Source organism: Danio rerio, chromosome 22 (assembly GCF_049306965.1).
Source record: "Danio rerio strain Tuebingen ecotype United States chromosome 22, GRCz12tu, whole genome shotgun sequence".
Taxonomy (NCBI): Eukaryota; Metazoa; Chordata; class Actinopteri; order Cypriniformes; family Danionidae; genus Danio; species Danio rerio.
In genome coordinates, this window is record NC_133197.1 from 21667702 (window position 1) to 21688466 (window position 20765).

Genomic DNA, 20765 nt, shown 5'->3' on the forward strand with positions numbered 1-20765 from the left:
TAGGAGCGATAAAAAAAAACATGTCAGCTAATAGTTTAGTCACGGCACTTTGTAGAGGGCCACCTTAAAGAAACAGTTAAGCAAAATCAATGTTGTTCCGAAAGCAAAATGAGAATTCTTTTGATAATGTATGTAGTGGTCGTTCTTTTGTAGCGTAGTCTGATTCGTGAGTAATATTACTTATTTGATATGGTTCTTTCAAGGATAGTTGACATAGTCTGGGACGTCAATGACATAATAAACTCACAGAATCAATCAGAAGTCACTAAATTAATTGCAAACTTCGACTCACTCTCTTAATGAATCAAGTTCCTCATTTCTACTGCAGTCGGACTCTTGAACACATTTGTCTTATGAACTGATTCTTTTAACAAATAGCAGACGACAACTCAGAATCAGTCTGGTGGTTCTTTTACATCCTGATCACACTTAGTCAGAGAAGTTACTGACCCACTCGCTGAATCATAGCCCTTCTGAATTAGTCACAGATCGAGTTTGCTGAATCAATCAGAAAAGTTAACATGATATGCTCACTAAATCAAGTTGTTACATTACGACTGGTTTTTCTTTTGTAGCTAACATGAACTAGTTCTTTTAAAGCAAGGGTGCCCAAACTTTCTTTTGAAAGGCAAAAAAAAAACCTTGATTGAGGCCTTTGGGCCAAAGGTAAATATACGTATACATTAAATATTCCACAAGTAATTTCGACCTAATTTACTTCCTAATATTTACAAACAACTATAAAATGTTGCTTTCAATTTGATCAACTAAATAAATTATAATGAACTTACTACAGTAAACATTAACAATCCTATGATACAATAGAATTCAATGCTGAATATTTATGAATATCAATGATGTCTTGTGCATTACCCTTTATCCGTTGAGTCACAGTATTTACATATTAAAAATAAGATTCATTTACAAAACAAAACAAAAAAATTACAAAAGAAACAAAAAAAAAAGTTTCATTAAATTCGAAATGACGATCTCTATGAAAGATATTCACCTTAACCAGGTCCCCATCATCCTCCTACTCTTTTTAAATGGGATATTGGGCCAAATCAAACATTTATTCTTGCCATAATAAAATTAGATTTGTAGAGCAACCCATGTTCTGTTTTCATTAATATTTTAATAAACTTCAAAAGGTAAAATGTCAGCGATAAACAAAAGCATGTGATGCATCAAAGTTTGATTAAAAAAATCTTGAATGGTTATAAAAATCCTTATAATCATTAAAATAATTTATAAAAATAATAAAAACTATTATTTTTAAAATATTGAATAATATTAATATGACAACGTAGTTTCTGAAACTTCCTACTTCTCCGTTTATCCGTCTGATTTTACAATGGGTTTCTTTTGACCGCCCCCCATTGTTTGAAAGAATATCACAACAGCGAACGCTGCAAGTTTAAAAGCCTCGTCAATTTCGCGAGGTGCGCATGCAGTCAGCGGAGGTGCGCGTTGCGGTGCCAGGCGAAAGTATAAATCCAGCTTTACTGTGCGTTCACACAGAAGGTGGCAAGACCATCAAAGTTTACTCTGGCCACCTTGGCGACAACATTGTCTGCCTTTACTGTACTGCCGGCGAGAGCGTCAGAATTTGCTTTTCTTGCATTTAAATAAGCATTAATACACTTCAACACGCTAGTAACTTTAACTCTCTGTAAGAAAACATAGTAAATACCTGAAAATCCGGCGACTGCAATTATCAAAAACTTAGGAACAACTGTGGTTGAAACCAAAGTTCACAGGATTGAGTTCCCTGGAATCTACTCAAGCGGTGGACGTCTACATTACGACTGCTTGCCGCCGAACCACATCATAGTTCATTACCATAAAGTTCATTTGATTTTAACTCTCCTTGACACCCATACTGGCGAAGAGGCACCACGCCACTTATCTTTGCCGGCTCTCATCGAAAATGAATGACTTCCAGCTACTTTGACGCTCTCGCTGCCTTGGTTGTGGTTCTTTTTAACAAATCACACAAGAAAACTGAATCAGTCTAGTGCAGTGGTTCTCAAACTGTGGTACGTGTACCACTACTGGTACACGGATTTCGTTCTAGTGGTACACGGAGGAATGAAATATGTCATGTACATGCTAGATATATTTCAAAATTTATCAAAAATGATGTATATAATATGCCATATATGACATATAGCCTATATTTCTAAGGTAATCTGCCACGTTTTTTAACTGTGCAGAGTTGTAGCTGCTTTACTAGGCCTACTACGCTACTGTATTTCAATACTGCTCATTTTGGTGGTACTTGGAGAGACAATTTTTTTCTGAGGTGGTACTTGATGAAAAAAGTTTGAGAACCACTGGTCTAGTGGCTCCTTCTCACAACAGACTCACTGAATAAATCAGACTAGTTGATAAGCTAGCATCTGACTCACTCATCTTCCCTACTTGTAACTGTAGTTGGATTCAACAAAACTACTTTTAATTAAATTGCACTCAAACTAAGTGAACTATAAAACTAAACCGATCTGGCAATTCCTTTACAAAATGAATTCACACAATCAGTCAGACCAGCTTCTGAAAATGACATCTGACTCACTGAATCGTGACTCATTAAATCAGACTAGTAATGGGATGATAATGTGCTGGTGGCATCAAAATGTTCACTAAAATGCTTTAACCCTTGCGTACAGTTCAAATTGACTACACTTTTGCTATGTTAGTGGCTGTTTTTGCCCATTGGCTTTATTATAACAACATTTTTTGACAGCAAAGCCATGACAGAATATAATCATGCATTCATGAATGTTTGTGTTTTTTTACTGTTGGCAATAGGTAAAACATTTCATTTTTACTGTTGATCATCAGTTGGCAGCTTTAACTCTTTAGATAGACCCAGTTTCTGACTTTTGTTCTGTGGAGTAAATTATAGTTTGCGTGCATAAATACACTTACTATGCTTACAACGTTCAGAGTTGAGCTACTTATTTTTTATTTTCTCAAACATACCATAGCAACAAAGGTCTCTCTCACACTCACACCATACTTCTTATAACAATATAATGTATCCAGAAACTTTTTTTTCACTGCAACTGATGATCAACAGTAAAAATTGGTAATTTTACCTCTTCCCAACATGGAAAATCAGCAACAATCAAGAATGTATGATTATTTGGTGTCATGTATTTGCAATCAAAAAATGTGTTTATAATGAAAGTCAATGGGACAAAAACGGCCACCAACATAATGAAAGGGTAGTAAATTTGCTGTACTGTTGAATTTTTGCATTAAAGGTTCACGAAACACCAAAACACATTTTTTGAGCTGCTAACAGTCATATACGTGCCCACGCAGCTAAAAACACTATTAGGACACATTTGTTTCACTACAAAGTGAAAAATGGTTGCTTTTGTGTTATTTTGAGCAATTTCGTTCTTGCGGTTTGAAAAGAAAAGAAGAATTGTTTGGAGATATGGGTCGTCAGTGTTGCTTTTATAATTTGCTGCATCGAAGGTTTCGTTTTTATTTTCCCTCTATGAGAGTGCAACTGGACTCACGTGTGAATTACAGTGCACGCGACGCTCGATAAAAATATGTGTGAGAGCGAGAGCTTTTTACAACTGGAAATAGTGAAATCCGAATTTGCTGCTCATTTCCTTTTTAAAAATTTGCGGCTCCAGTTGGTGTTGATTGTCCTGTCTCTACAGATTTGGTAAGTAAGCGATCATTGTTCTTAGTTTGTTTATTTAGATGGCAAAGTTAGTTTGTTTCGTCAGCAGTACTCTTTCAGTGTTTAAAGACAGACCTTAATCAAAATGATTTAGAAGTTAATAAAGTTTACAGTACGTTAATATCATTACAATATTTTAGACTGAAAGATCTGCTGTAAATGCTGCTCTCCGAGAGTAAACATGTAAACACCACAATCAAACTATTAGAATTATAGAGTTGTCGTGTAGAATTTTTGGTGACAGGAATAACACACATGGCTTTCTGACGCTACCTACCAATTGCATCCAAGTTACCAAGAAATGCAGAGGGTTTTTTATCTCATTCGTCGTGCGGTGTCAAACACTGCATTAAAAATACACGCTTCCAGCAGTTCTTCAAATCAAATATCATGTTTGTCACAGGGGGCATGAAAGACATGTTCCTGAATGAAAGTGCCAAACTGCAGTTAAGGTCCACATTTTTGCCAAATAGTTCAATTACTGATGTCCATGTAAACACAGTCACTGTCTTTCTCTCCTGCGTCTGTGTGTTTGGTTTGCCTCTGTGAAAATCAGCATCTGCCCAAACCTAAACTCCCATTTTTATGCAAATTTTTATGCACCTTCTCTGTTTCCCTCCTCCGATACTCCCCCCTAAACAGAGCTGGATACGCCTACTTTCCTGACCTTTTCCAAACTAGAGGTGTGAAAACACCCTGCTGAAAAGGGGGTTTCGTGGCCCTTTAAATTTTTTTTTTATCAAAATAAGAAATGTCAACAAAAAACATTCTGTTTGCTAAAACAGAGAAAGTTGTGGCCAAATTAAGAATCAAAATTCCCCCCAGAGTGGATAAAAACATCCCAAATAACACATAAGGTTATACACACAACACATAAATAAAATATGTCTATTTTGCACGCATGCTTCAAATATATTGGAGTCAAGTGAACCAATTCATCATTCACACTTGAAACAAGAAACCAAATCAACAGATTCGATGTAATGATCCAAAACAACAACAATATATTTCACAAGCTAGACATGGCCATTTGTTTCCATCAGTACACCAATGAAAGTCAAGTGAAATGAAAGTGAACGTCAAGGTTATACATTAACATTGATTTCATGTTCTTGGGTCACAAATAAATGAATAAATACTACAATGTTATATAAAAAAGAAAAACAATACAAGACTGGAGTGATTCAATTGAGTTTTAGTTAAGTGAACTCTTTTAGATACTGAATGTGTGTGTGAGTAAGTGTGTGTGTGTGAATGTACCTGTGGTATTGTGCTTGAAGAAACTGGAACTCGTCCTTGATGCGGTCGCACGAGTCTGACGTTGTGAACTTCAGCTGCTGTGATGAAGCCTGGAACGAAAACAATTTATGGTGGTCAATCGCATTATTCAGAAAACGTGTGTTGCAGCATCAGCTGGCCATCTGAGGGACGATGATGCACCACCGCAGCCGTTCCAATGCCAAGAATAGAAAATTCCGGCCAAAACAGATGCGCCCGTCTAAAAGCGAGGAATTCTGTAATCAAGAGTGAATTCAAGTGTACTGTGTATTAAAAAACATTGAAAAAAAAAAACCTCGAAGGCTTACTGCGACATTCAAAACTCATAATTTCAGAGGCGTCTGTCATGTTTGGAGCTCCACATCAGTCGTGGTTTCTGAATTACATGTATTGCGCTCGGAGGTGAGATTATTTCCCTAGTGTGGATGCCACACCTGCAGGGAAAATGCAGATGTTATTGGAACGGTTTTGCACTTTTCAGGGTGGATTTTTACCAGACTTGGTGATTCGCCGGCACTTTTCCTCAATAAGCAACTGCCATACTCGAATTTTGATGAATGCAGGCCTTGCAGCTTTCAGTGTAATTCAAGTAATGCTGAATAAAGAAGAAACCCCAGGACAATCTCTGGTGTCTTCCGTGTTTCAGATTTTGGCTACTTTAAAATGATCTCAAATTTATACGTTGGGTCATTTTGACAGCTCGAGTACATGACAGGAGAAATGCCTCACATATTTCTGGGAAAGAGGAGGTTCAGTGATGAGAGAACTATTCTTTGGCGTCATTTGAGCCATTATTTTCTGATTTAAAATAACATTATTATATAAAATTAATAATCTATCTATCCATCCGTCTATCTATACCTACATCCCTTTGAATCAGTGTTATTTTAGTAAAACTTTTTCCTTCACTTTCGTCAATCAGTGAAGTTTGTTCCTCGCTACTTTTGCCACTGGCTTGCTTGATTTGGGACTTGTGGAGCTGCACATCCATGGATTTGCTCTCCAGTGTTTGGAGTTTCAGCAGTGAAAATTAAATCGCACTGAACTGAACTAAACTGAACTTCAACTCTGACTGAGAGTTTCAGCTTACTATAATCTTCCATGTTAAGCTGCAGAAAACGTGCAATAGGCTACTGTAAAAGGTGCACATTTTATGGTATCTGAAAACTAGACTGACACATTTTCAATTTATTAGAACTTCCATGTTAAGCTGCTTTGACACAATCTACATTCTAAAAGTGCTATAGAAATGAAGATGAATTGAATTCTACAGTTTTGCAACCTTAGAGGGTTTCATAAACTATTAAAATAAAATGGTCTATTGTTGCACGTGTGAGCATTTTAGTGACACCCCATGCAACATTACGTAATTTAGATAAACTTTTAATGACGATACTACTGCTTACAAACTACAGTGGCAACGCCAGAACTCTGGAGCCACAGTATCACAATACTACCATAGTACCTGTAAACTGTGCAGCCCTAGTACATACTAGGGTTGGGCGATGTTGACCAATTTGGCATCGTCCGATGTCTAATGTGAAACATCGCGATGGACGAGGCGATGGTCGTTATATAACAATAAATTCATAGCGAATTAATTCATTGTAGCCTACCGTTTTCACTACCTGACCCACATGGTCTTTGTTTTACCCATAACCAAACCATAAATAAAGTTACAAACAAATGACCAACCGTCAATCACTTTTTTTACACAATTTTCTTACGCCTTGGTTTCGAGCGTGGTCCTGAAAAATCTTCGTTCAAAGGGCTATTCACCCCTTCCCCTTAGCCCTACGCCTTCAAGCTAAAGAGAATTGGGACACCCCTACCCCTTGACATGAACGTGCAAAACTAGAGGTAAGGGGAAGGGCTAAGGAGTAGAATTGGGATTGGGCCCAAGAACTAATGAGCACCTTAAAAACATGCATGCTAATGAGCAACTAGTTAATAATGAGAATTGGAGTTATCAAATGTATTAATTGTTATTGACTGGAATGATTCTGTAGGTGAGTAAATAATGCATTTAATGTAGTAAACAAACTATAAACATAGATACATGCAGCAAATCAACGTTAAAAGTGAAATGCGTGCATTACGGTTTTGCATATGTAAATGTAAAAATTACACTGCAAAGTTACCTTATAACTATATAGATATATGCGATGTGAATATTGTGGATACACAGATTGCGATATCGATGCAGAAATTATATATTGCGCAACCCTAATTTCAAGGATAGAGTGCGCAATATGAAAAATACAATTAAAAACTACTGTGTAAACACAATTTAGAAAATAACATTACCACAGTAATATACGCTATCAAAATATCCCTAATAAGTATAAATCATTCAGAATTCCACTGATCCATAAAATGAATCACACTAACAGTAATAAACTTGACGTCTCTTGTTAAATGTGACGTCATGCGAAATGGCTTCCAGGTGCAAGCACTCTATCAAACTGTATGGGGAGACTCATCAAATGGTAATAATAAACGTTTACAAAGTGATGTAATGACTTCGAAAATCACAATTGCAAAATATATATCCATGCCCAATATTCGATGGCTAGAAAGTGACAAATGTTTTATAAATTGTTAAAATATTGATGTCTGTGATGCAGTAAGTCCTGAAACTGTTGTGGACACCATGGTATAACAAATGTGTGATATGACTAAAAAGTGGTCATAAATGAATATTTTCTCAATTTAAATGAGTAGTGTCTTGGACCCATAAACAGTACTTTATACGTCACCGATACGTCAAGACTTAACAAGCGTATAGTGCTACCAGTAATAACATAAAGCAAACATAAACAAATAAGACAGCGGACATCAATAAGCATGCTCTGTTGTGATTTATTGACTGCTCTTGATCTCTTCTGAACAATCGAGCAGCTGATTCATCATGTTATTTTACAAATTGCCAACCTGTTCTTGACTTTATTTTCAAGTGTTTGCGTTTTTCGTTTCAAAAATCCCAAGCCACTCTGCGGGTGAAGAGCACGGTGGATGAAATTCTCCAAACCCACGGTACGAGCGGACCAACCTTTAACACAAACTGTGTACTTAGCCCGAGTGCTCCGTGCTCTGCTGCATATGAAAGAGAGGCTTGTGTCAACAGCGAGCACTTAGAGCCCAAACAGTCAATCTTTTTCAGACGCCGCTAACAGTAGGCCTCACATTTCTGCATTGGCTTTGGGAGATACGGTTTCCTTGGGGAATTCTGGGGGATCGGGGCAGAGTGTCCGGCGACGAGGAGATCACGGGTGTTACGTACGGCACAATACTCGCTTTCAGCGGCTGCTATGTTGACCTGTTTGCTACACCATCACGTCATCTGGACGGTTTCAGTCAGCGCTAAACAGTGTTGGGCTGTGTGTTGAACAGAGGGAGACTTTAAAACCACCATTAATACATTAATACATGCGTGTTGAAACAGATTTACACATCTGAACATGTGCTTAGGGGCCCCCCAAAGAAGTTCGCTGTGAGGAGAATTTTGGTGCTTTTTTAATAATGACTGCACTTTGACTTTTAGGTGACTTGTTTATTCAAAGCAACTTAAAGTACATTACAAAGCCAGTCCTTTTATAGAGTAACCTGTAGTTAAAAGGCTGATCTGGATCTACAGTAATTAATCAAATTGAAATCGCATGGCGTGATTTGTAGTAAAAAGGGTTGCACCAATATAGACTTTTTGGCTGATATCAATAACCGATAACTCTTCAGACTTGGAGGCCGATAGCCGATATATATATATATATATATATATATATATATATATATATATATGCTGATAATTATAAGTATTTCAAAATTTTATATTTTTAAACAGCAAACTTCATAAAAGATTGAACTGCTCTTATGAACTGAATAGTCTATACACAAAGCAAAAAAGCTATAATTTCAGAATTGCAAGGTGACCATAGACCTATATTCACGATTTCACATAAATCAGCATGCAAAAAAGCATGCCTTTTCTTCATAGCAAATTAACATTCAACTTGACTGTTGCATAAATATAACAGGTTAAATAACAAAATGGTATTTAATCAACAAGCAAGTTAAATATACTTTAAACAAAATTAAAATGAAAGAGCTGAGTACTGAAAGCAGCTGAAATGCTCTTAAATAAAACGTGTTATAGTGATGTTCGTGTAAACACATATGTAATGTCAGAAAAAGTATTTTTTAGAGGTGTTTTGACAGTTTAGAGCCACCATACAAGCGAAAAGCTAAATACAGATTGTATTGCTTTATAAAATACGGCATAGATTCATCCTATTTGGCGTTTCAGATTCTTTTGAACACATGTAGCTGCTGCTTCTCAATGCTTCTCTGTTCGTTCTTGCTGTCAATTGAGGGAAAAATTATCGATGAAAAGTTTATGATAAACCGCTGTGAGTTTCACTCAACTGCAGGCACAGATTTGCCCTCGGTGTCAGATTTTGATTTAACACTTGATCATTGAGCACAGATGACTTTATGACAAAACACAGAGCATAATATAAAGACAGAATGTGCGGCGAGTTGAAACCCCCTATGCTGGATTCAGCAACTGGCGAACCTCTCCCCTGTGCTGCTGTGAAGGCTATCAGATCAGTGTGTGTGTGTGTGTGTGTGTGTGTGTGTGTGTGTGTGTGTGTGTGTGTGGGGTGACAGTCCTCATGCGCGCTCGTAATAATCAATATGAATAATCTGATCAAACTGAATACAATCTCACATCAATAACACAAGGCAAGCAAAGCGTTGATAATAACAAATAATCATTGTAGATTACAGACAACCCAATTGTTTAGCACGTGTGCATCGCTGCTTTTATGTTTACACATGTAACATTTTTTCCTGAGGCGATTTCAAGCAAAATACACAATGGCACTCAATCAAACATACCTACAAAAAAAAGGAATATGGTTACTAACTGAGTTATTAAAGCACAGCAATACCACATGAAAAAAGGATGGACTTTGAAGGAATAAACAGTGTGAGGAGAGATTATCGTTACCGATAATCTTAAAAATAGCATTTGTTGGCAGATAACGAAATGGTCGCCGATATATCGTGCATCCATAGTAGTAAATATCCTCCGAAGGCCAAAGGGTGCTCTCACAGAAACCTACTAACCTGTCTCCTACTAAGACATGAAGAAATCCAAGAATTATTCTGGGTAAAGTAGCGGCTTGCTGAATAAATAGAAGATTTAACTGCTTCAATTGATTCAGCATGACTATTTAACGCACGACTATGGAATGGTCACACAGATGCATTTATTTCAAACACTCAACTATAGTTTCAAGGTGAGTTGGATGTCATTATTGATTGATTAAACTGAATTCAAATTTAAAAGTATTTTTATAGCTTATCAGTGTACATTGATTCTGTGTAGTAGACTCTACACCATCTAAACCTACTTGTTGGAGGATTACTACAAGTGGTTTTACTGAGAAAATGCGCATGACAATCGCTATGATTAAATTGCCCAGCCCTACATGGATCTAATGCCTCATTCCGACTGAGGGGTAGAGTATGGTATGGTACGGTGTGGTACGTGTCACCTTTGTTAGGCTTGTGTCTACACTGCCAAAAGGTACCTATGGTACCCTTTTGGTAGGCGTGGTGTTTGACAAAGTTGCAGTCAACGTCATTTTTATTCGTCCATTTCTGTCCTGAAAGGATGTCAGAAGCACTTCAATATTTACACCCAGGTTATTGTAATAAGCTCAAGTTCCTCATTTCAAATTTAGATTCACATCGAACCACTCACACTTACACAACCTTTTAACCAAAAATAGGACACAGGGCAAATTCTGTTCTTCTTCTTGGCTTTGTGGCATTTCATCAAGATGATGACAAGTTTGGTTGAGCTCAAGTCGACCATGGCTCAACAGTGTAATGTCTCTGCTACGAATTAAAAAATGTTGCTTCCTTTGTTTTCATTTTCCTGGCTTGTGTACGCACAAGTGACGTATCTCTGTATACCACTAGTTGGGTCCCAGAAAAAGGGTACACAAAAAGTGGTATGGTATGGTTAACTTTTTGGTACCATTTGACAGTGAAACGGCCATAAACAAGAGCCCTTTTGATCCACACCTGGGTTTGTTTGCCGTCAGAGAACAGTACGTTCAGCTAGTGTCTTCTAAACGTGTGCGCATCCATGAACTGTACCCGAGTCCACGTGAAAGGGGTGGTCTGGCGTACGGTTCCAGCAAACTCTGATCCGGTTCACTTCTGGTATGGGTGTAATCCTAACAAATATCGGAAGTGAACCGCCAATTGTACAACAAACCACCATTTTCATAACGTTCATTCGTGTCTGTGTATCACATACTGTACCTTGGTGACAAGCGGGACTGAAACAAAACAGCAGCTGGATGACGCAAGCATACTGGGGATCAGAAGGAAAAAAGACAATGTGAACAAAGACCAACCAAGAAGATGGCAAGGAGGGGGGGGGGGGGGGGGTGTAATCGAACTTGGCTACGGTCCAGGCAATTGAACAAAGTATGAAAGCACCCTAGATCTAAATCAGGGGTACCCAATCCTGTTCCTGAAGATCTACCTTCCTTCAGAGTTCAGCTCCAACCTTGATCAAAAACCAACTAAACCAACTAAATAAGACTACTTGGTAATTAAAAGACAGGTGTACTTGATCAAGGTTGTATTTGAACTCTGCAGGAAGGTAGATTCCCAGGAACAGGAGTTTTAAGTAAAGAAAGAAGTGGGTGAACAAGTGAGCAAGCGACTAACTGAGCAAGTCAATGATATGAACAAATAATTGAGTAAGTGAATATGAGAGTAATCAAGCGTGAGTGTGCAATTAAGCAAGTTAATAAGCAAGCAAAAAATCAGTGAATAATCAAACAAGTGAGTAATTGATTAAGTGAATAAGCATGCAATGAACAAGTAAGCAAATATGCAAGAGAGCGAACAAATAAATGACCAAACACACATATTGAAATGTGCATTAGTATTACTGAAGTTTTTGTGTGTGTGAATTCAGATAAGTATGCTATTTTGGAAATATGTTATTCCCATTTAACATTTGTGTTTTTCCCATTAAAGTAGACCTGAGCTGTACAAGAATAACTGGACATAGATTCTCGGAAACATGGCAAAAATAGCAGCTGAGTGATCTGACTCTTTAAACGTGACTCATCGCCTCTACCAGCTACAAATACGGTTCACGAACGTAATGGGATTCAAACCTGCAACCCTTTGGTTAGCAGGCCAAATCATTCACCACCTACACCAGCCAGCCTTAATGAAGCGATGGAAAGTTGCAAAGCTTAGTCTAATGATTTAAAGCTTTAGAGCAAATCCCATATTCACTTTTAAAAGCAGAAAAACCGCACACAGACGCACTCATGCAGCACAAGAGCCAAAATATGGGACAATCCCTAATTTGACTCTGCTTCTGTGCGCTTCTCCTTTGAGATGCAATTAAACCATTAAAAGGCTTTATACGCTGGTGGGCAAATTGTGAGTCTTCTGTGGCTAAATGGGATTCATCATTCCCGTAATTTACAGTTGTGCCTCCCACCCCACCGTTTAACAGAAAAAGAAATGTTCTAGAAAATTCTTTCAACTCTAATGTTGGCACTTTTCCCCCCCCTGTCCCAAGGGATTGCGTACAAAGGCCCAGATGTAGTTATCTGAAGAGGAGAAGTGAGTCTTTTCACACTTGAATTGCAGTGAATGTTGTGAAAAGCCAGCAAACTAAGAGGCATTAGGACCACTAGAGTCAAATTCTCACTGCCAGTCTTCCTGCATCTAATACAGAGTTGGAAATAGCAAACTAATCATGCTAATTCTGCAGTATACAGTATGTGCACCAAGCAAGGCAATACAAGACCCAATGGGATATTTCATTAGCCACAATCTGTGGTATACAACAACATGCTGCAAGGCATACTGTATTCTACAATGTATTCTTTATACTTCATTATTTTATCCAAACTAACATAGAAGTCCTACAGAGTCTTTCAATGAATGATTAGAATAGTGGTATTTGTTCTTTGGTTAATGTTAACCAATACATTTAAATTTCCTCACCCTTTGCTCACACTCAAGTGGTTCAAATTATACAATTTTTTTTTATTTCGTACAAAAGACAATATATACTGAAGAATAGTGGGGAAAAACACCCATTGACATACACTACCTAACAAATGTTGTCGCCAATTAGGTTTTAGGGACAACAATTAATAACTTGACTTCTAGTAGATGATTTAGTATCAGAAGTGGCTAATATGAAAGGCAAAGGCCTCTAGATTACGCTTATTTTACCAAAATAAAACATGATCATGCCTTGATTTTTAATTATTTAATAAACACAGTAAGGTCTGACTTTACTTAGACAAAAGTTTTGTCACTTAACTGAATTAACGAACAGTACAGAATACGAAGTCAGGGTACAGTGGAAAAAGAATGAATATTGTGTAATATTGTGACTCCCATGAGCTTGAACGACTGCATCCATACATCTCTGAATTGACTCGAATAACTTACTAATAAAGTCATCTGGAATGGCAAAGAAAGCATTATTGCAGGACTCCCAGAGTTCATCAAGATTCATCTTCAATGCCTCCATTAGAGCTGCACAATTAATCGTTAAAAGATCGCGATCTCGATTTGACCCCCTAGTTGATCTTAATCCAGCATTTCTACGATTCTGTCAATCATATTTTCAAGTTCAGGAGAGAAGAAAAGGCGGCTGCATGAGTCTTTTCATTGTTTCACACATGTTGCTCAGTGATATTGAAACCTTCAAATGATGTTGAATGAGTTACATACTGTATTTATAAGATATAATTCACCTTAAATGTCATTTTTGTCTTAATATAATGATGTTTTCGCGGCCGGGAAATCACACGTGACTTGAGCTGCTGACCGTGAGCTGTTATCACAGAGAAGGCGCGCGTGTGCTCTACTTAATGATAGACGCGCGCGAGTCTACTTTAGTGAACAGAACCTGCGTATGTTGCGAGTAATAGGTAATACAGTTGTAAATAATATTCAGTTTGTGGCACAGAGTTATCGTTTGGGAGCCGCCCGAAGTATGAACACGAACTTAGCAGTAAAAATGAAACCGAAAGTGTGCACTTCATTTAAATGATCATATCGCATTTTAGAGTTGATTACGACAAGCATTTTATATGTTTTTTCTTTTATAGAGAACGCACAGTTCTGCATGAAAATAAAGGTTTACAATGTCAGTATAACTACTCTAGCCTATATATTGTTGAATATATTCTGATAATGGCAAATGTTTGATTTCTCCAGTGAATAAAATTGTCTAATATGACAGATTGCAAGCAAATATCTCAAACATAATAATTCAACATCAGAATTATTAAGGGTGTCACGATTTAGATTTTAAATCGAAATCGATCAAAATTAATGCTCAATTTCGATTATCGAATCAAAAAATAGAATCGTCGATGCTGCCACGCCCCCAATGTCACGTCAGCTTGGCTTGCCAAGCGGGAAAAACAGGCTTGTTGAAGTGCTTGTTAAACTGTAGACGCAGGAGACCCGTCGACAGGGCTTAAACTTTCAGGGCTCGACAATAAGGACTGCCCGATGGCCCGGGGCCAGCGTGCGAGACGCTCGGGTCAGTGTACAGTGCTGCCTTGTTGCGTGCCAGATCGAGCCAGAGCTGCGTGCTGCGACTGTCTGTCAATTGTGTGCAAATACAATCTTACGGTGCTTTCACACATAGACGTTTGTTTCGGAATCTCGTTTCCCCCGTTAGCACGGTTTGTTTGGCATACTGTATATCCAGCAGTTGCGCCAAATCAGTCAGTCCGAGATCGCCTGAATGAGACGGTTTATGCCCTATTAAGCGGATCGATTGTAGTGAGAAAACAAAACAATGCAACGAACTAACGACCCAGGCTATATCACAGTGTATTATGATCGTGTAATAGCCATATATACGGCTATATGAAGAGATAATGATGAGCAGGGCGAGATGTCATTCTTACCGGTAAATGCAAAAGTGAAAGCATGCTGAAATATTACCGAGAGCTGTTTATCCAGCCTGATTTCGGTTTATCCATTAGGAAAATTGACCGAAGTTACTATCTGATCATTTTTTCATGTTTTAATCTTATAATATGTTGTGTTAGACCAGTTGTTTTGTTCTTTCTTTCGAGCTGTCAGCGCGGAAATGATCAACATTGATCTGCTTCGCGATATGATGCAGTCTCGGTTCATCTGCTATATATAACATATGTCTCTCTATAATTTAAGCCTTAAATGCAGAATTCTAGCCAACGTTTCTTTAATAGATTGATTAATTCAATAGATAAATTTTGGTAATTATGTGTGTAACTTACCTTTATTCATTTACTGTATGATTTGGTTATGGGTAAAACAAAGACCAAGCAGGTCAGGTAGTTTAAACGGTAGGCTACAAATAATTAATTTGTTATTAATTAATTAATAAATTAATTAATCATAATCGAATCGAAACGTGACTTAAGAATCGAAAATGTAATCGAATCGAGGATTTGGAGGATCGTGACACCCTTAAGAACTATTATAAGTAGAATAGATTTATTTATAGAAACCAGTAGACGTACACATAATATTATTATCGATGTTGTGCCATATGTTTGTTTTTACCATACCTTTATTTTACATCTACAGAATCGTGAAAGAATCGTGATCTTTATTTTAAGCAAAAAAAAAAAATCCCGATTCTCATTTTAGCCAGAATCGTGCAGCTCTAGCCTCCATCTTACCCCAGACATACTCAACAATGTTTATGTTTGGTGACTGGGCTGGCCAATTCTAGAGCACTTTGACCTTCTTTGCTTTCAGGAACTTTAATGTGAAGGCTAAAGTATGAGGAGCGCTATCCTGCTGAAGACTTTGACCTCTCCTGTGGTTTGTAATGCAATGGGCAGCACAAATGTCTGGATAGCTCAGACTGTTGATGTTGCCATACACTCTGCAGATTTCTCGCACACCCCCATACTGAATGTAACCCCAAAGCGTGATTTTTTCTTTACCAAACTTGACTGATTTCAAAAGAAGTATGAGTAAATGATTGAATGAATTGAATGTTGAATGAATCGTGATAAATGTTTTGAACAGAGGGGACGCTTGCTTTAACCAGCACATCTGCGGCATGGGGTAACAGACAAAGGGCGTACTCACACTATGCTATCCGAACCGTTTCCAGGCCCGTTTCCCGAATAGTTTGAGAAGTGTGAGTGCTCTGAATTGGGCTCAGCCATGGTTCATTTGGCCGGTCCTAACCCGGTTGGAAGAGGTGTGCCAAAGCGCGTTTCACTCGGGCTTTGGCACAGGACACTTGCAATGTAAGTGCAAAACGTCCCTGAGCCCAAAACTGAAAGAGAGACATGACTTTTAAGGGACTGTTTGATATGGATTTGTTAATCATTTTTACTGTTCAATGAACGCAAACTGTTGTAGATTATTAAAGATGCAAACCCCTCACTGCATGACAGCTGCACCTTCAGCAAACCTCCTAATACCTGCAGCACGAGGACTTAATGATTGTTTATGAGCGTCAAAAGTGGCTGATCTGTTTGGCGAAATATTTGACTGCGTGTCACCGCATCCCAAACAAGTAAAACAATATAACTGAAGAAATGTCCACTGAGCTAAGCAAAAGCGTTTACTGAACAGCGCATCAATGACGTAAACGTGCCCAGGCCCAAATGTAATGCGAGTGCTGCCATCGGGGGAGACGGGAAGAGGGACAAGCGTGCTTTGGCCCAGTTCAAGGCAACTGTACATAGTGTGAGTACGCCCTAAAATGACTGGAGTGAGGTATATCAGGTAAAACACAAACTGTATGCAAAATCAAATACAAAAAAAAGCTTACTAACACTAACAGAACAATGAACGTGACGTAGCACAGTGAAAAAACAGTCACAGATGTCTGTATGCAAAAAGCTATTAATAGCTAAAACCTGATTTATAAGGGGTCGCTACAGCGGAATGAGCCACCTAAGTGTGTCCATATTTGCCCAAATGAAGTGAATTTAGCAGCATACATACATGCTCCTGTCAACATTTATTTTTCTGTTTCTAGATATAGGCGGCACTATGGCTCAATGGTTAGTACTACCGCCTCACAGCAAGAAGTCCACTGGTTCGAGTCCCAGATAGGCCAGTTGGCATTTTTGAGTGGAGTTTGCATGTTTTCCAAGTGTCTGCGTGGGTTTTCTTGGGTGCTAGGAGTAATAGATTGCAGCTAGGACATCAGCTGCAAAAAACATGTCGGAATAGTTGGCGATTCATTCTACTGAGGCAACTCCTAATAAATAAGGCAGAAGCCAAAAGATAGTGAATTAACTAATGTTTCTAGATACCGTTGCTGTGTACTTTGAAATGCAGAACTGATTCTGAAAATCGAATCAGAATCGCTGGAATCTCAACTCATTGATGAATAAAGTATAGCATTATAGATTATCTAAACTTTGCCAAATACTAGGCCATAACTTTTATCTCAAAGATGCTCACGCACATTTATAATCTGTAATACTGTCGGGTATTCAAACACATAACGCTGAACATATTGATGATTTCTGACAGTTGAGATTCTGTCGTTAAGTTGATTTTCAACGATTCCTGACCAGCTTATTTGCATTTAAAGGCACACACATGCAAAAAAAGCATGTTTTTGCTAGAATCCAAAATGGACATGTTTTAACAAATGATCTTTGGGGTATTTTAAGCTCAAACTACACAAACACATTCTGGAGATGACAAAAGTATATATATCGTTGCATCATAAGACCTTTTTAAAGCAGCTCGAATCTTCACAGTGAAAGAATCAACAAGGAGGTTGGAGAACCGGAAGCCACCCTGCGAAATTATAGTGGCGGCTAATCATGTGTGGGGCAGGAAGTTGTTTTTGATGATTATCTCTTCACCAAGCCTCGGTCTTAGTCCCCTTTAGCTTTGGGAGAGACGGTGTTATCCCGATTCCCTCTTCAATCCGTCCTCATCGACTCGGTTGAAAGAGGATTATTCACCTTTTATCACTTCAGACGCCGCATGCTCCCAAACACAAGCTGGAAAGGCCATGAGTGGCAGTCAAATTACAGACAAATAGCTGTCACACGGCATAAAGGAAACACAACACAGCGGGTAGGGGGTAGTGAAAGAGCGAGCGATGGGAACGTCAGTCAAAAAGCGAGCGCAAACAGCACAGCGCTTCGAAACTGAAAATTAAAAGCAGGCGGGTCAAGGTGATTGCGAGATTACAGGCAGAACAGTGGCGATCGTGATTGATGCCATGTTGGTAAAGAGCTCGGCACGGGTCAGAGACTCCGGAAGACAGCCGATTACTCCCGACCCTGTAACAAATGGCACAGCCACAGGAGGCGAGCCTCTGCCCACAAATAATGACCCCTTGGAAAGATCCCTGCAGACTTCTGGACTTCACATTTCACAGTAAAACCAAAACAAAGCCAGATTGGCTAATTAACACTCAGCTGTCAGACTCTGTTATTTAAGTATTATTAATGTACTTTTAATTTAAGTTTCAACAGCTTAAGTATTTTAGGGTAAACTTACTTTGTCTCCCTTAGTTTTATACATTATTCACTTCTACTTAAACTATCAATAGAGCTGAAAAATCGTGTATTCTGGTTAAGATATAACCAGTAAGTGTGCGTCATTCCCCATAGTCCAATTTTTCAAATATGTACAACCTACATTAACAAGAAAATATCTTTTGCAGACAAAAATACACATTTCCATTCCATATCAGATTTATTTTCACATATGAAAATGATGTGAGAAAATTTAATCCAAGTGCCGTTTTACTACTTACAAGTTCATAAGTTATATACCCAAAAATGTAGTATCTAAATAAAATAAGGACTTGGTTTAGCTTGATCTACTAAAATAAGACGCAAAAACGATGTCGATGGTTGGAATAACTGTGATCCAGTGGTCTGCTGAATGCCTGCATTATAAGCTGAAGTCTCGTCATTCAAAAAAATATATAATTTAATAAAAATAATGTGTCATACTTAAGGTGCCATTTTCTGTATCAACAAACCATTAACTGAGACTTTTAGCTAAATAAACTATTAATTTGATGCTTATTAATAGTTGAGTTAAGGTATTAAACAATTTCTGTTCAAACAACGGTTCTTGAATGCGCATGAAAGGAAAATTAGGTCCAAATTAAAACAGAGTGCATCAATAACCTGAGAAAACGTGCTTCAAGATAATTTGTCCCACCATGAACCATGATATACTGTTTTTCTTTAATATTTATTTGTCTATTAATGCTTCTGGAGTGGCAGACGCCATCGCCATCACGCTTTCCTGTTTGTGTTTTTTTTTTTTTGGTGGGCATTCCCCATAGTTAGTTTGCACAAATCTGATTGGGCAGAACGAAAGTGTGCTCACTTAATTGGCTAGTAAGATTATCACACGTAGAGGATGCACGCATTTGCTCTGGGCAGGGGAAATTAAATAACATATTTCATGTCGCAGCCTCTTGCGATTAGCTAATCGCAACGTTTCAAATCGCGATTGCAATTCGATTTCGATTAATCACACAGCCCTAATCAGTAGCACTCAAATGTTACCGAGAAAAATGGACGTTTTTAAAACTTCAAAATCGATTGGTAACAAATTCCAGTATTGTTAAAACCCTACACAATACTGGAATTCGGTACCAATCAATACTGAAATTTTAAAAACGTCCATTTCCTGCTAACATTCTAGTGTGTTGAGCGTATTCTTGCCACTGATTTGCCATTGTGTCACATGCTCAACAGAAATGACTGTGATTGGCCGTGAAGGTATTCAGTTCTGGAGTGTTTTAAAGCCGCAAATCACCAGCGGATAGCTTGTATACCAGCTTATAGACAAACCAGCTGATCAGGCTCAAAAGCACTCAAATAGATGCAGGAAATAGATGCTTCGAAAACTTCAGTATTGATTGATACCGAATTCCAGTATCTTGCAACCCTGTCTTGAAGTGAAAATAAAAGGATGGAGTGCATCGTCAATGATATTGAATCAAATTGAACTGAATCGATGACATAACAATCAGAATCGATTGACCAGTGTACCAGCAGGCATACAAAACATTGCACTGCTAGAAGTGAACATGACTTCCAATCGTAGTATTTGGTTGCGGAGGCGGAAGCGCTTTAGGAAGGGTTTTTTTAGCCTGGTGTGTCTGTCGACAGGCAGGTCTGAGCGAGGTGCTGCCACATTAAACAGTCCCCCACCAGGCTGCTTTGTTCCAGACCGCTGCTTTACTCTGGGGCGCAGCTTTCCCACAGCGCAAGTCCATCACTGCCAGAGAATACTGATGCAGACCGTCTGTCTCAGCACACACACAAACACTCATGCGCACACACATTCAGAAACATGTGTGCAACATACAAAGCCTCTAAGCCATGAGCAACTGGCAAAAAACCTGCGCTAGTAAAAATAATCCTGCGACGCAATTATCCCAGCACGCGTCCTTCACACCAAAGGCCAGGAGGAACACAAACAGTCAGACAAGCTAATTAAGCCATCCGTGCCTCGTCCTTTCACCACGGTTCAGGCCGAGTCTATTCGCTGCGGATGCCGTATTGTCAGCAGCTCTTTTGAAATCGCCTGAATTTTTCATTTAATGCAAGAAAATCAGGGGAATAAAGGAATCAGTATCACCTATACACACTTTTTCCCCCTCCTCATCCTCTCCCCGTACGCCTTTTCAGTCCAGAAAGGTGCGCGAATCCTATTTGCGATGCTAATGAGCGGTTATGCCATCAAC

The 20765-nt window shown here is 38.4% G+C and overlaps 1 protein-coding gene across 2 annotated transcripts in view; it reads right to left on the bottom strand.

The window, feature by feature from the left end:
* Positions 1-20765, bottom strand: part of tle5 (TLE family member 5, transcriptional modulator) — a 56283-nt gene that overhangs the window by 25018 nt on the left and 10500 nt on the right. For both annotated transcript variants that reach the window (XM_005170443.6, NM_200423.1), the window contains exon 2: positions 4967-5055. In XM_005170443.6, the coding sequence (XP_005170500.1) occupies positions 4967-5055 (89 nt within the window). The remainder of the gene's footprint in view (positions 1-4966; positions 5056-20765) is intronic.